The 12,724-nt window shown below is 39.4% G+C and overlaps 1 protein-coding gene across 2 annotated transcripts in view; it reads right to left on the minus strand.

The window, feature by feature from the left end:
* The window catches only part of cep162 (centrosomal protein 162), a 66,418-nt gene that overhangs the window by 20,344 nt on the left and 33,350 nt on the right, over positions 1-12,724 (minus strand). For both annotated transcript variants that reach the window (XM_072716484.1, XM_072716485.1), the window contains 6 exons: positions 9,738-9,929; positions 8,258-8,339; positions 6,325-6,553; positions 5,824-5,962; positions 5,477-5,625; positions 4,933-5,118 (listed from right to left, as the gene is read on the minus strand). In XM_072716484.1, coding sequence (XP_072572585.1) covers positions 4,933-5,118; positions 5,477-5,625; positions 5,824-5,962; positions 6,325-6,553; positions 8,258-8,339; positions 9,738-9,929 — 977 coding nt within the window. The remainder of the gene's footprint in view (positions 1-4,932; positions 5,119-5,476; positions 5,626-5,823; positions 5,963-6,324; positions 6,554-8,257; positions 8,340-9,737; positions 9,930-12,724) is intronic.

The following is a 12,724-nucleotide window of genomic DNA, read 5'->3' on the forward strand; positions in this document are numbered from 1 at the left end:
TAGAAATGCTGAGATTAATTACTTTTGGCAGAATTACTGGATTCTGTTTTGCCAGAATAGTGGTTCATATCTTCACATGTATGCAAATGCAATATAACATCCACTAAAACAAGAATAACAGAAGCACTAGGGAGTCATGGCAACTGCTGACGTAGCTTATTTTTCTATTTCCTATCCAGGAAACCTATGTCTGTGCTCCTAATGGATGAATCATTGAACAAATATTTAACCATTTTTACTCATCCTCATTACAGAACTATAGTTGACTGTGCGGCTGAGCAAAATTCTTATATTAGCCACCCCTTATGTTTATCACATTTAATGTGATAAACATAATGTACTGCTTTTTAATTTAATGTACTGCTCAAGCATTTCCCTCTCAATGTAATTCATAATTTTACCCAAAAAGGTACTTAGGTTGGTACTCTTTATAGAAATTCTGGTCCTTTTTCTACACATAACACCATACACAATTCAGGCTACAGATACCCAGACTACAGCATATGACCTAGGAATGGGTGAATGATTGTACAAATGAGAACAAAACCAGATTTAAGCTCTAAAGGAGGAAAATTGTACTGGCTGAAATAACAGTGGTGCTTGTGAACTCTTACAGGATACAAGGCGATTTGGACTTAAAATGTAGCTTGAATAAATTTAACTGAAACTAAAATGAAATTAAATTGAAGAGACTGCTTAATTTCAGGTGCATATAACAATGTTTAATAGCCAGTGCTTTAGGCAGTTACAGCGAAAGGTGATTCCTTTATTTTTATCAACAAAATCCTAAGAATTAACAGAGTAACTTATAGGCTACTCAATTTATTTCCATGCAAAATAAGACATCACTTAAAGGCTAACTTAAAAGAAGGCTTGAAACTAGGTCTTAATGATATTGGAAAAATTCACATTGTAACATTTGAAACTGTTGAGATAAATAATACTACGGTTATAAAATTGTTGAAAATTAAAATATCATGGCCAAATAGGACCTACTATTATCTATCAATAGAGTCTGTCTTTATGGAGAAAAGCAAGTAATTAGTTCTGGTTAACTTGGCAAAAAAACTATTGGTACACTGACATATATCTCTTACTAAAATTTTAATTAAGAACCAACTTCACAGAAAATAAAATTCAATTTTAAATGCCAGCCATAACAAGCTAAATGCAAATATAAAATTAACAGAAGCAGCATAATCAGATTCTCTTGCACTTGCTGCCACGAGCTGTACCAAGACACACAAAGCAAAACTGACAAATCATTTGCAAATACAGTCTTTATAGGCACCAAACTACAAGTGAGAAAAGATTAAAATCATTATGATTGGCTTGGAGATCACGCGCAAAGCTCACGCAAAAACAGCAGAAGTAAACTTCAGAATGAATACACCGAATGAATGGCATCCATTCATCCATCCAGCCAGCACTGTAACTGCGTAATCCCAACCGGGGTCGCGCGGGGGAACCGGAGCCTATCTCAGGAACAATTGGCACAGGTAGGAACCAACCATGGGCAGTCACCAACATGCTGCAGGGCGCACACACTCACACAATTATAGGGCCAATGTAGACTCGCCAATCAACTTGCCTGGCACGCTTTTGGACCGTGGGAGGAAACTGGAACCCCTAGCGGAAACCCACGTGAACACGAGGAGAGTGTTCGAACTCCACACAGAAAAAGTCCCTCTTGCTGTGAGGCCATTTAGCACACTTGACTGAAAATATCATGTATCCCTAATCTGCCTAAAAATACCTGGATAACGTTTGTGGTCCATATGGCCCAGCCCAATGGACTCCCATTGGAGATGAGGGACATGCAGTTTTCTCAAATTGAACCATTGTTCTGAAGCTAGTGGGTGTCAGCAGATAGGAAAATATTAGGAGTTCACTTTGTATGATGAGACAGCGTGGTGGCATGTCCTGGTTTTTAGCTTACTTTAGCTGTTTACATGCGATAACCCTATTAAGGTGTTTACAGTTGTTTTTAATTACTGGATTACTGTGTTTACATGACTAGCTCATTAAAAACATACCAGAACATCTTAATCAGATTATTGCCTGTAAACAGTCATAGCTAAAAAAAACAAAAAACAACAGATCTCACTTCATGGCTTGGGAAGCTGCATCCTCCTATCCTCTGTATGATCCGTATGACTGGTTACGGACCAAAAACCATATCATGGTATTAACCACTGTATAAAGGTGATGGATGTAGGAAACCCCATCCCAAATGACTGGTGACCTGCCTTGTGATTGGCCGGGATTATGCTTGATTAGATCTATGCTTGTTTGCTCTTTGTGTATCCCAGATATTTTCCGTTTTTATGAATTTGAATCTCTCAACCTAAATTTTCTTGACCTGAATTTTAACAACCCGAACTTTTATTCACCACACAAAAAACACAATTTTAAGTTCAGGTAATAAATTCAAATTTGGTTTCTTTAATTCAAGTTCAGGTAAACACATTCAGATTCGGGTAAATAAATTCAAATTTGGGTCGTGGTGAGTCTGATTTGATGCCATAGATGTGTACCTTTCCCTTCAACCAGACAGAAACTGTTTTGAAGCTTGGCATCCTGATTAGAACTGAAAATTGATTGTTCAGTAAAAAGGCTCTTATTGTCTATTCTTAAAAATCATACTTCCAGACTTTCCAAACTGATGAGTGTGGGGGGCAGTGACAATGACATTCCAGACTGATGGACCATTGGCAGTATGCAAACCATTACAGGTGTGTTGACACCTATCTCATCAATATTCATTCTGTAGGCCACTGACTTTTATACAAAAAAAGTGTCTCTAAAGTTCTAACACTAGTAATCAAACCACATGAAGGGATATCGAATGCAATAGATAATAAGGAATATACTGTTGCTGTTTTTATAGACTTAAAAAAGGCGTTTGATACAATTGATCATTCTATATTAATGAATAAACTACAGAGATATGGTATAAGAGGGATAGTTTACAAGTGGATGCAAAGTTACCTGGATGATAGATATCAATATGTCGAAATTAATAATGTAAAATCTAATCAGATGAAGGGAAATTGTGGTGTTCCTCAGGGCTCTGTGTTGGGCCCTAAGTTATTCATATTATATATAAATGATATATGTAGTGTTTCCAATTTGTTAAAATGTGTATTGTTTGCTGATGATGCTACTCTGTATTGTTCAGGTAAAAACCTAAAATAGCTTCTGACTACGGTGGAAAAGGAGTTAAATATATTAAAAAACTGGTTTGATATAAATAAGTTAACGCTAATCATAAACAAAACACAATGTATTATTTCTGGCACTAGACAAATGAAAAACGTACCTGAAATCAGGGTTGATGGAATAGAAATCAAAGAGTGTATGAAAATAAATTTCTTGGAGTGATAATTGATGATAAGTTAAGCTGGAAATTTCATATAAATCATGTTAAAAAAAATGTCAAAGATCATTGCTATTCTCTATAAAACAAAGTATGATCTGAATAAGAAATCATTATATACACTTTATTGTACTCTGCTGCTTCCTTATATGACTTATTCTAGAGATATGGGGTAATGCATATAAAACAAATACTCTTCCTATTTTTAAGTTACAAAAAAGGGCTATAAGAATAATAAATCAATCAAACTATGTACAACCAACTAATATTTTGTTTATTAATTTTAATACCCTGAAATTTTATGATTTACTTGAATATAAAATGGCACAGATAATGTATAAAGCACAAAATAACTTGCTTTGCCGCAGTATTCAGAGGCTGTTTAAAGTCAGAGAGAGTCAATATGACCTAAGGGGAACAGATGTCTTTGAAAAAGATAAGATAAGGTCAAACATAAAGCAGAGATGTGTGTCTGTTAGAGGAGTTAACTTGTGGAATAGTTATGATAGTAATTTAAAAAGGTGTAGTTCATTTACCTTGTTTAAAAATAGGTTTAAAAATAGAGTATTAGAAACATATATAAATCAAGAATGAAAAGAGTGATAACAATACTAAAACCCTTGGTTGTTTTGCTTTGATGTAATTACTTGTTTTGTAATTGTTTTGTTTTGTTAAAAAGGTTGGCGAAATAAGCATATGCTTCAGCCAATACCTTTTGATTAGCTTTGTCCTGTGTTTTTGCTTTGTGGTAATTTTTATTTTGTATTCATTCAGATATTTGAATGTGAATGCTAATCAATAAAATTAATCAATCAAATCAAATCAATCAAACATGAAACTTCTGAATGCTTCAATCCACTATGTCGCCAACCCCTATGTCTATAAGCTCCAGAACTCAAAAGCCTTGACCACAACTGTTTATAATCTGTTCTTTTATCTTATAACCTCCGAAAAGAGGTTTTTGAAAAGTCACTTAAAACTTCTATGGCTAACGCTATTGAATCCGTGCAGATATGTTATTGGATTTCCACCCAAAATTTTAAATCCCCCTACCCCCGTGTGCTACATATAAGGAGGGAATTCTCCCCTATAGTGAGAAATTATAACACGGATCACAGATTAACTACAGTCCATTACATCACTACTAAACATCACTGCAGGTGGTGGACCCATAGGTAATAATCATTCTCATATACAATAAATATCAGCTTTGATTTGTTCCAAAGTTTGATCAGGTCCAGATCTTTACCATTACAACATATCTGCAAAGGTGGAAAAAGATACCAAATACTTTAAGTTACAGTACTAATAGGATCCAATGTCGAATTTGAAAAATGTGTTTTTTGCTATCACTGCATGGTGCTACTTCAATTTTAGGGAGATCTGTCTCAAATTTTAAAAGGTTCTGGTTTGTTACCCATATCATGCCTCAGCAAAATTTGGAGAAGACTCTTCAAAAAGTATTTGAGTTATCTTAAGACCATCTGTGGTGGTGGACTGATCCCAAAACCATATGCATCCCCTCTCCAGGGAATACAATTATGGGTTCCTACCTTTGTCTGTAAGACGTAATTTTTCTGTTTGAGTACTAAAACCTCCCTCTTGTGGGCCAGAATTAAATCCTCTTCTCGTGTCTTGAATTGCTTCTGCTTGTGTGCTGGCTTATCCACTAGAGGGCAGTCCTGAGCATTCGCAGCACCCATCTCCTTTCCACTGCAGCTGGGTGGTGCTGTGTTACTCTGCAGGTACAGTGACTCCTTATTTACCTCAGGCTTCAATAAGAGCACAAGGTCATTTTCAATCAAGTCTCTATATTACATGATTATATAGACACCTGTGATGGGAACTGAATACCATGAAAGTTTTAACTGTCAAACAAGGAAAGAAAAATCATCTCATCTCATGCAACAGCTAAAAATATAAATATATAAAGTTAATGTATCAATGTATGGAACATATGCATATATGGAAGTATAGATATACTGTTTATAATGTATAAGGTACGTATATGTCATACATATTACGTATGTTCAGAAGACAATATAATTGACACAGCTGACATTAGAATGCAGTAGTGAATGGCAGTAAGTTACTCACCTGTCTACTGTATCTTGCATCTGAGTCTTGTGCCCCACCACAGGCCTCGTGCTCTCTCTGCTGTACACGCTGCTGCAGGGAGGTAGCAGAGGACTGCACTGAAGACACAAGGTCATCACTCACTGTCAGCCCCAGCTCAGCATGTCTGTCTGAAATGTAGAAACATAGAACTAGTGTGAGATATGTACTTACAGAGTTCATTTGAAAAGTTTAAGGAACTTTCAAAATCCTTTGTCACTCCTTTTTTCCCCCCCCATTCTCAATGTCAGTAACTACCCACCCCCCCACCTACCTACCAATAAATGGCAGTATTTCACCTTCTTTGAGTATTTCAGCATTTAGCCTACCTGCCAGATTTCCCACATTTGCTTGTGAATGTGAGCCAGGCAAAGCTCTCTTATTCTTCACCTGGGGCACAGAAGATTTCTTTTGGGAGGTAAAAGATGAAGCACGACGACACCCCTGCACTGAAAAGTGCCCTGGGACCTATTAAAAAAAAAATAAAATGTCATCTTTCGCTGGGGAGAACTGCCATCCCATTCTCCAAATTAGAATTAAATTAGAACTAGGTGATCAGTGATCATTGTTGACACACCACAGGACAATATGTCCTCTGCATTTAACCCATATGTGACATTGTGACATAGCAAAGGGCAGCTAATTCATCACCCGGAGAGCAGTCCATGGGGGCTGTACCTTGCTCAGGGTACCTCCGTGGTACCATGCTGGTTGGGGATTCAAACCAGCAATCTTTCAATTACAAGTGCGGTTCCATAACCATTAGGCCACCACTGCCCCATGCAAATCTCTGTTTCACCAGTGTCTGCATTTATGCACCTTATTTTCACCTGTTTCGTTTTCTTTTTACAAAGTTGTGGGGGAGGAGGCGCAAGGTAACCATCCTGGCACTGCATGAGCAGTTTCACCTCCTCCATGATATTCCTGTGCTTTTCATCTCCTGTCCAATCTCCTGTCCCCAAAGGTGGACCTTCTGTGCTCTCTCCAGCTGCCCCCCGAAGCAGTCCTTCAGCAGAGGTGCTGATCCTGCACCCCTGCAGTATCCCAGTGCTGTCACCACTGTAATCAGATACAGTATAAGGTCATCACCCAGTGCTGCCCATTATGTTTACATGCACACTAAGAAAATCAAATTATTGTGTTAGCCTGACTAAAACCAGACTTTTACAGTGCATGTGAACCTGCCAGTCTGACTGAAATCACACTAAATAAAATTTCTCTAAATCAGACTAAGACACCCAGATAATGTGATTGGGAGTCTATTTCCTCCTGCATGTACAGTATATGTTCAACTGGACTCAAACTGGCCTAGACGCTCTGCGCATGCTTCACAGTCTCCCCCTCCCCCCCAGAAGTAACAGAAGAAGCCGGCACACAGAAGAATCATGGTGCAGAGCAATGGATATGCAGCCCATATGAAATGTACAGTACTTTAACGCTGTCCAATTCACTGCTAAACTGCAGGGCGCTATTCCAATGCACCAGGCACCGTGCTTTTGGTACTTCAAGAATGTACCAAAAGTACAGTATTTCAAGGTGTTGGTTTTACATTGGGGTAAAAACTGGTACCGACGCCAAATGACATCTTGTACTCGATTCGAAAAAATGCCTGTAGTATATTTTAGGGCTGAATGACATGCAATATTAATACCAACATTGCATGTTAGCAAGTAATCCTTTTCAGGGTTATCTAGTTCATGTTTACAAATCTGTTTAATGTATTACCTCTGCTGCTTTTGCATGACCGCTGCATGCGTTCTCTGAATCATAACACTGGTATACAGTGATTTCGGTGCCAACGATGTCTGAACGGTTTTATATTAAGTGTATGGTGCTGATTAAGAATATGACTTTGGTTTTGCCAGATTAACTATTAAATATCTCAGAAACTAGAGCCAATTAATTAATTAACGCAATTGCAGAATTGCAAGAATATTTTTTGTGTTAGTTTTATCATACAAAAAAGAAATTAAAAAGTGACAGGAAAAAGATTGTGTCACTTCATTTGTCCACACATCCATTATTATTACTTTAAGTCTGTGATGTAATAGGTGGACTGGAAAAAAAGCCCAATACTAACAAGCCGAAAGGAGCTATATCGCCACCTATTGTACCGGAGTCAAACATACTTCGGTCAATAAATTGATTCCCCTCCTGTGCATGTATACTGGGACAAGGACAGTAGTACTAATTAAATGCCGTAGTTGAGGTATAACCATAGCTCAACTTAGCTGTGCAAGTAAACATACTGACTGTGACCAGACATATGGTCATCACCCTATGCTGTCATCACTGTGATCAGACACAGTTCAGTGTGAGTTTCACCTCAATCTCAAGCACGATGTCGTGTTACATTTTATTGTAATATTTTTAATAACACGTCAACTGCCAGGTAGAGTGCAAAGCATTCTGAAAGCCTTAGAAGGTTTAGATTTCTTTAAATCTCTAACAAAGAAACTCTTTTCACAAAGAGTCACTCATTCACTCAGATTTGTTAACTGTTCAATATTCAGTGCCAAATATCATGTTTATAGGCTTTCTTGACTTTGCTGAATCACACATTAAAGTCCTTCAGCATGATTTCAACAAAATGATATGTGATTGGAAATGACAGCAAACAGATGAAGGTAACTATATAACAACTATAAAATGTGACCTTGAGCCTCCCATAGCCTGGTAATAATTTCACAGAACCTTTTTTACATATAGAAGGGGCATTTTGGTGGTATATCAGTGCATATATGTGTTGCAGTGAAGTCTCACATGACTGGGTGCTGGGAAGATAGCTGGGTGAAACCAAAGTCTGGTCTGATTGGCTGCATGAGTTCTTCTGCTGTAGGCAGATCTGAAACACAGTGTTTTCCATGGTGTCACATCCTCTGGTAATTTTTTGTACAAAGAAAACACTAAATCCTCAAACTTTCTTTATACAGAACCCTTTGATTGTACAAACAAGCTTTAATAAAGCTGAGAAGTTTCAAACAAAATGCTTATCTTTTGGAACATCAAAGCTTGGCATCCTGATTAGAAGGATCTCCATATACACAATATACACATATATCTCCATATACACAATAGTGGCAAGGAAAAGATACAGATATTCTCTGGTTACTAGAAATCTGGTCCTACTCATATACATATGGATGAACTAGTGTTTTCCTCTCTCCTGAACATTCAAGCCTAACAAAAATGAATATATACTCAGCAAAAAAAGAAACGTCCCTTTTTCAGGACTGTGTATTTCAACAATAATGCTGTAAAAATCCAAATAACTTTACAGATCTTCATTGTAAAGGGTTTAAACAATGTTTTCCATGCATGTTCAATTAACCATAACCAATTAATTAACATGCACATCCGAATATCACACCTACGTGACAGGTACAGGATGGCCACAACAACTGCCCGAGTCACACCAGGAACACACAAGCCCTCAGTCCAGCCTCTCTCAGCCTATTGCGGACAGTCTGAGCACTGATGGAGGGATTGTGTGTTCCTGGTGTGACTCGGGCAGTTGTTGTGGCCATCCTGTACCTGTCACGCAGGTGTGATATTCGGATGTACCGATCCTGTGCAGGTGTTACACGTGGTCTTCCACTGCGAGGATGATCAGCTGTCCTTCCTGTCTCCCTGTAGCGCTGTCTTAGGCGTCTCACAGTGCGGACATGGCAATTTATTGCCCTAGCCACATCAGCAGTCCTCATGCCTCCCTGCAACATGCCTAATGCACGTTCACGCAGATGAGCAGGGACCCTGGGCATCTTTCTTTGGGTGTTTTTCACAGTCAGTAGACAAGTCTCTTTAGTGTCCTGCGTTTTTAGAACTGTGACCTTAAATGCCTACTTTCTGTAAGCTGTTAAGGTCTTAACGACTATTCCACAGGTGCATGTTAATTAATTGACTATGGTTAATTGAACATGCATGGAAAACATTGTTTAAACCCTTTACAATGAAGATCTGTAAAGTTATTTGGATTTTTACAACATTATTGTTGAAATACCCAGTCCTGAAAAAGGGACGTTTCTTTTTTTGCTTAGTATATATGTTCCATAATAATGCATGAAAGTAATAAAAATTGAAGACATAACTGTCAGGTGCTATACAATGTTCAAATCCATATTGCCCAAACACAAGCACCACAATCACAATATCTTTCACCATGGTTCGCAACTAAATATAATGACCACAAATGGCTGACATCATAGTCTACTTACAGCAGATTCAAATATATGGCAAGAATCACCTGACTCAGTGCAGAAGGTGGCCTTGAAGGTCCCCCTCGAATATTCAAGAGCAGGTAGTGGGTGGCTGTTATCACTTCCAGAAGAGGTGTCTTGCATATGGTCAGCTGAGTCACCAATGAACAGGCCAATCTGGCGGTAGGCTTCCTGCAGGGCCTCCACCTCACTGGCACCACTCTGACCATAAAACTGAGCTGTAGGGGAGCATTCTCGCTCTATATTCTTATATATATACATAAACACATATATGTACACACATATACGTACACATATATACGTACACACACATACACAATTATATGTACACATATACACACACACACACACACATATATTATATATACGTACACATATGTACACATATACACTCACCTAAAGGATTATTAGGAACACCATACTAATACGGTGTTTGACCCCCTTTCGCCTTCAGAACTGCCTTAATTCTACGTGGCATTGATTCAACAAGGTGCTGAAAGCATTCTTTAGAAATGTTGGCCCATATTGATAGGATAGCATCTTGCAGTTGATGGAGATTTGTGGGATGCACATCCAGGGCAAGAAGCTCCCGTTCCACCACATCCCAAAGATGCTCTATTGGGTTGAGATCTGGTGACAGTGGGGGCCATTTTAGTACAGTGAACTCATTGTCATGTTCAAGAAACCAATTTGAAGTGATTCGAGCTTTGTGACATGGTGCATTATCCTGCTGGAAGTAGCCATCAGAGGATGGGTACATGGTGGTCATAACGGGATGGACATGGTCAGAAACAATGCTCAGGTAGGCCGTGGCATTTAAACGATGCCCAGTTGGCACTAAGGGGCCTAAAGTGTGCCAAGAAAACATCCCCCACACCATTACACCACCACCACCAGCCTGCACAGTGGTAACAAGGCATGATGGATCCATGTTCTCATTCTGTTTACGCCAAATTCTGACTCTACCATTTGAATGTCTCAACAGAAATCGAGACTCATCAGACCAGGCAACATTTTTCCAGTCTTCAACTGTCCAATTTTGGTGAGCTCGTGCAAATTGTAGCCTCGTTTTCCTATTTGTAGTGGAGATGAGTGGTACCCAGTGGGGTCTTCTGCTGTTGTAGCCCATCCGCCTCAAGGTTGTGCGTGTTGTGGCTTCACAAATGCTTTGCTGCATACCTCGGTTGTAACAAGTGGTTATTTCAGTCAAAGTTGCTCTTCTATCAGCTTGAATCAGTCGGCCCACTCTGTGTGTGTGATTGGTTGATTAGATAATTGCATTAATGAGAAATTGAACAGGTGTTCCTAATAATCCTTTAGGTAAGTGTACAGTGCCCTCCAAGAACTATTTAAATCAAGACCCCGCTGTAGCTGCTGAGCCGCTAGTTCAGTATCTGCTACACCACCCACCTTGGTGTCATCGGCATATTTCATCAGTTTACTGTATATAGTGGTATCTACACTCACCTAAAGGATTATTAGGAACACCTGTGCAATTATCTAATCAACCAATCACATGGCAGTTGCTTCAATGCATGTAGGGGTGTGGTCCTGGTCAAGACAATCTCCTGAACTCCAAACTGAATGTCAGAATGGGAAAGAAAGGTGATTTAAGCAATTTTGAGCGTGGCATGGTTGTTGGTGCCAGACGGGCCGGTCTGAGTATTTCACAATCTGCTCAGTTACTGGGATTTTCACGCACAACCATTTATAGGGTTTACAAAGAATGGTGTGCAAAGAGAAAAACATCCAGTATGCAGCAGTCCTGTGGGCGAAAATGCCTTGTTGATGCTAGAGGTCAGAGGAGAATGGGCTGACTGATTCAAGCTGATAGAAGAGCAACTTTGACTGAAATAACCACTCGTTACAACCGAGGTATGCAGCAAAGCATTTGTGAAGCCACAACACGCACAACCTTGAGGCGGATGGGCTACAAAAGCAGAAGACCCCACCGGGTACCTCTCATCTCCACTACAAATAGGAAAAAAAGGCTACAATTTGCACGAGCTCACCAAAATCGGACAGTTGAAGACTGGAAAAATGTTGCCTGGTCTAATGAGTCTCGATTTCTGTTGAGACATTCAAATGGTAGAGTCAGAATTTGGCGTAAACAGAATGAGAACATGGATCCATCATGCCTTGTTACCACTGTGCAGGCTGGTGGTGGTGGTGTAATGGTGTGGGGGATGTTTTCTTGGCACACTTTAGGCCCCTTAGTGCCAATTGGGCATCGTTTAAATGCCACGGCCTACCTGAGCATTGTTTCTGACCATGTCCATCCCGTTATGACCACCATGTACCCATCCTCTGATGGCTACTTCCAGCAGGATAATGCACCATGTCACAAAGCTCGAATCACTTCAAATTGGTTTCTTGAACATGACAATGAGTTCACTGTACTAAAATGGCCCCCACTGTCACCAGATCTCAACCCAATAGAGCATCTTTGGGATGTGGTGGAACGGGAGCTTCTTGCCCTGGATGTGCATCCCACAAATCTCCATCAACTGCAAGATGCTATCCTATCAATATGGGCCAACATTTCTAAAGAATGCTTTCAGCACCTTGTTGAATCAATGCCACGTAGAATTAAGGCAGTTCTGAAGGCGAAAGGGGGTCAAACACCGTATTAGTATGGTGTTCCTAATAATCCTTTAGGTGAGTGTATATGTATGTATGTGTATATATGTATGTATATGTATACGTATATATACACTCACCTAAAGGATTATTAGGAACACCTGTTCAATTTCTCATTAATGCAATTATCTAATCAACCAATCACATGGCAGTTGCTTCAATGCATTTAGGGGTGTGGTCCTGGTCAAGACAATCTCCTGAACTCCAAACTGAATGTCAGAATGGGAAAGAAAGGTGATTTAAGCAATTTTGAGCGTGGCATGGTTGTTGGTGCCAGACGGGCCGGTCTGAGTATTTCACAATCTGCTCAGTTACCCATTCTTCCATTTGTGAGGTCGGGCACTGATGTTGGATGAGAAGGCCTGGCTCGCAG

The sequence above is a fragment of the Paramormyrops kingsleyae genome, chromosome 9 (genome assembly GCF_048594095.1).
Source record: "Paramormyrops kingsleyae isolate MSU_618 chromosome 9, PKINGS_0.4, whole genome shotgun sequence".
NCBI lineage: Eukaryota > Metazoa > Chordata > Actinopteri > Osteoglossiformes > Mormyridae > Paramormyrops > Paramormyrops kingsleyae.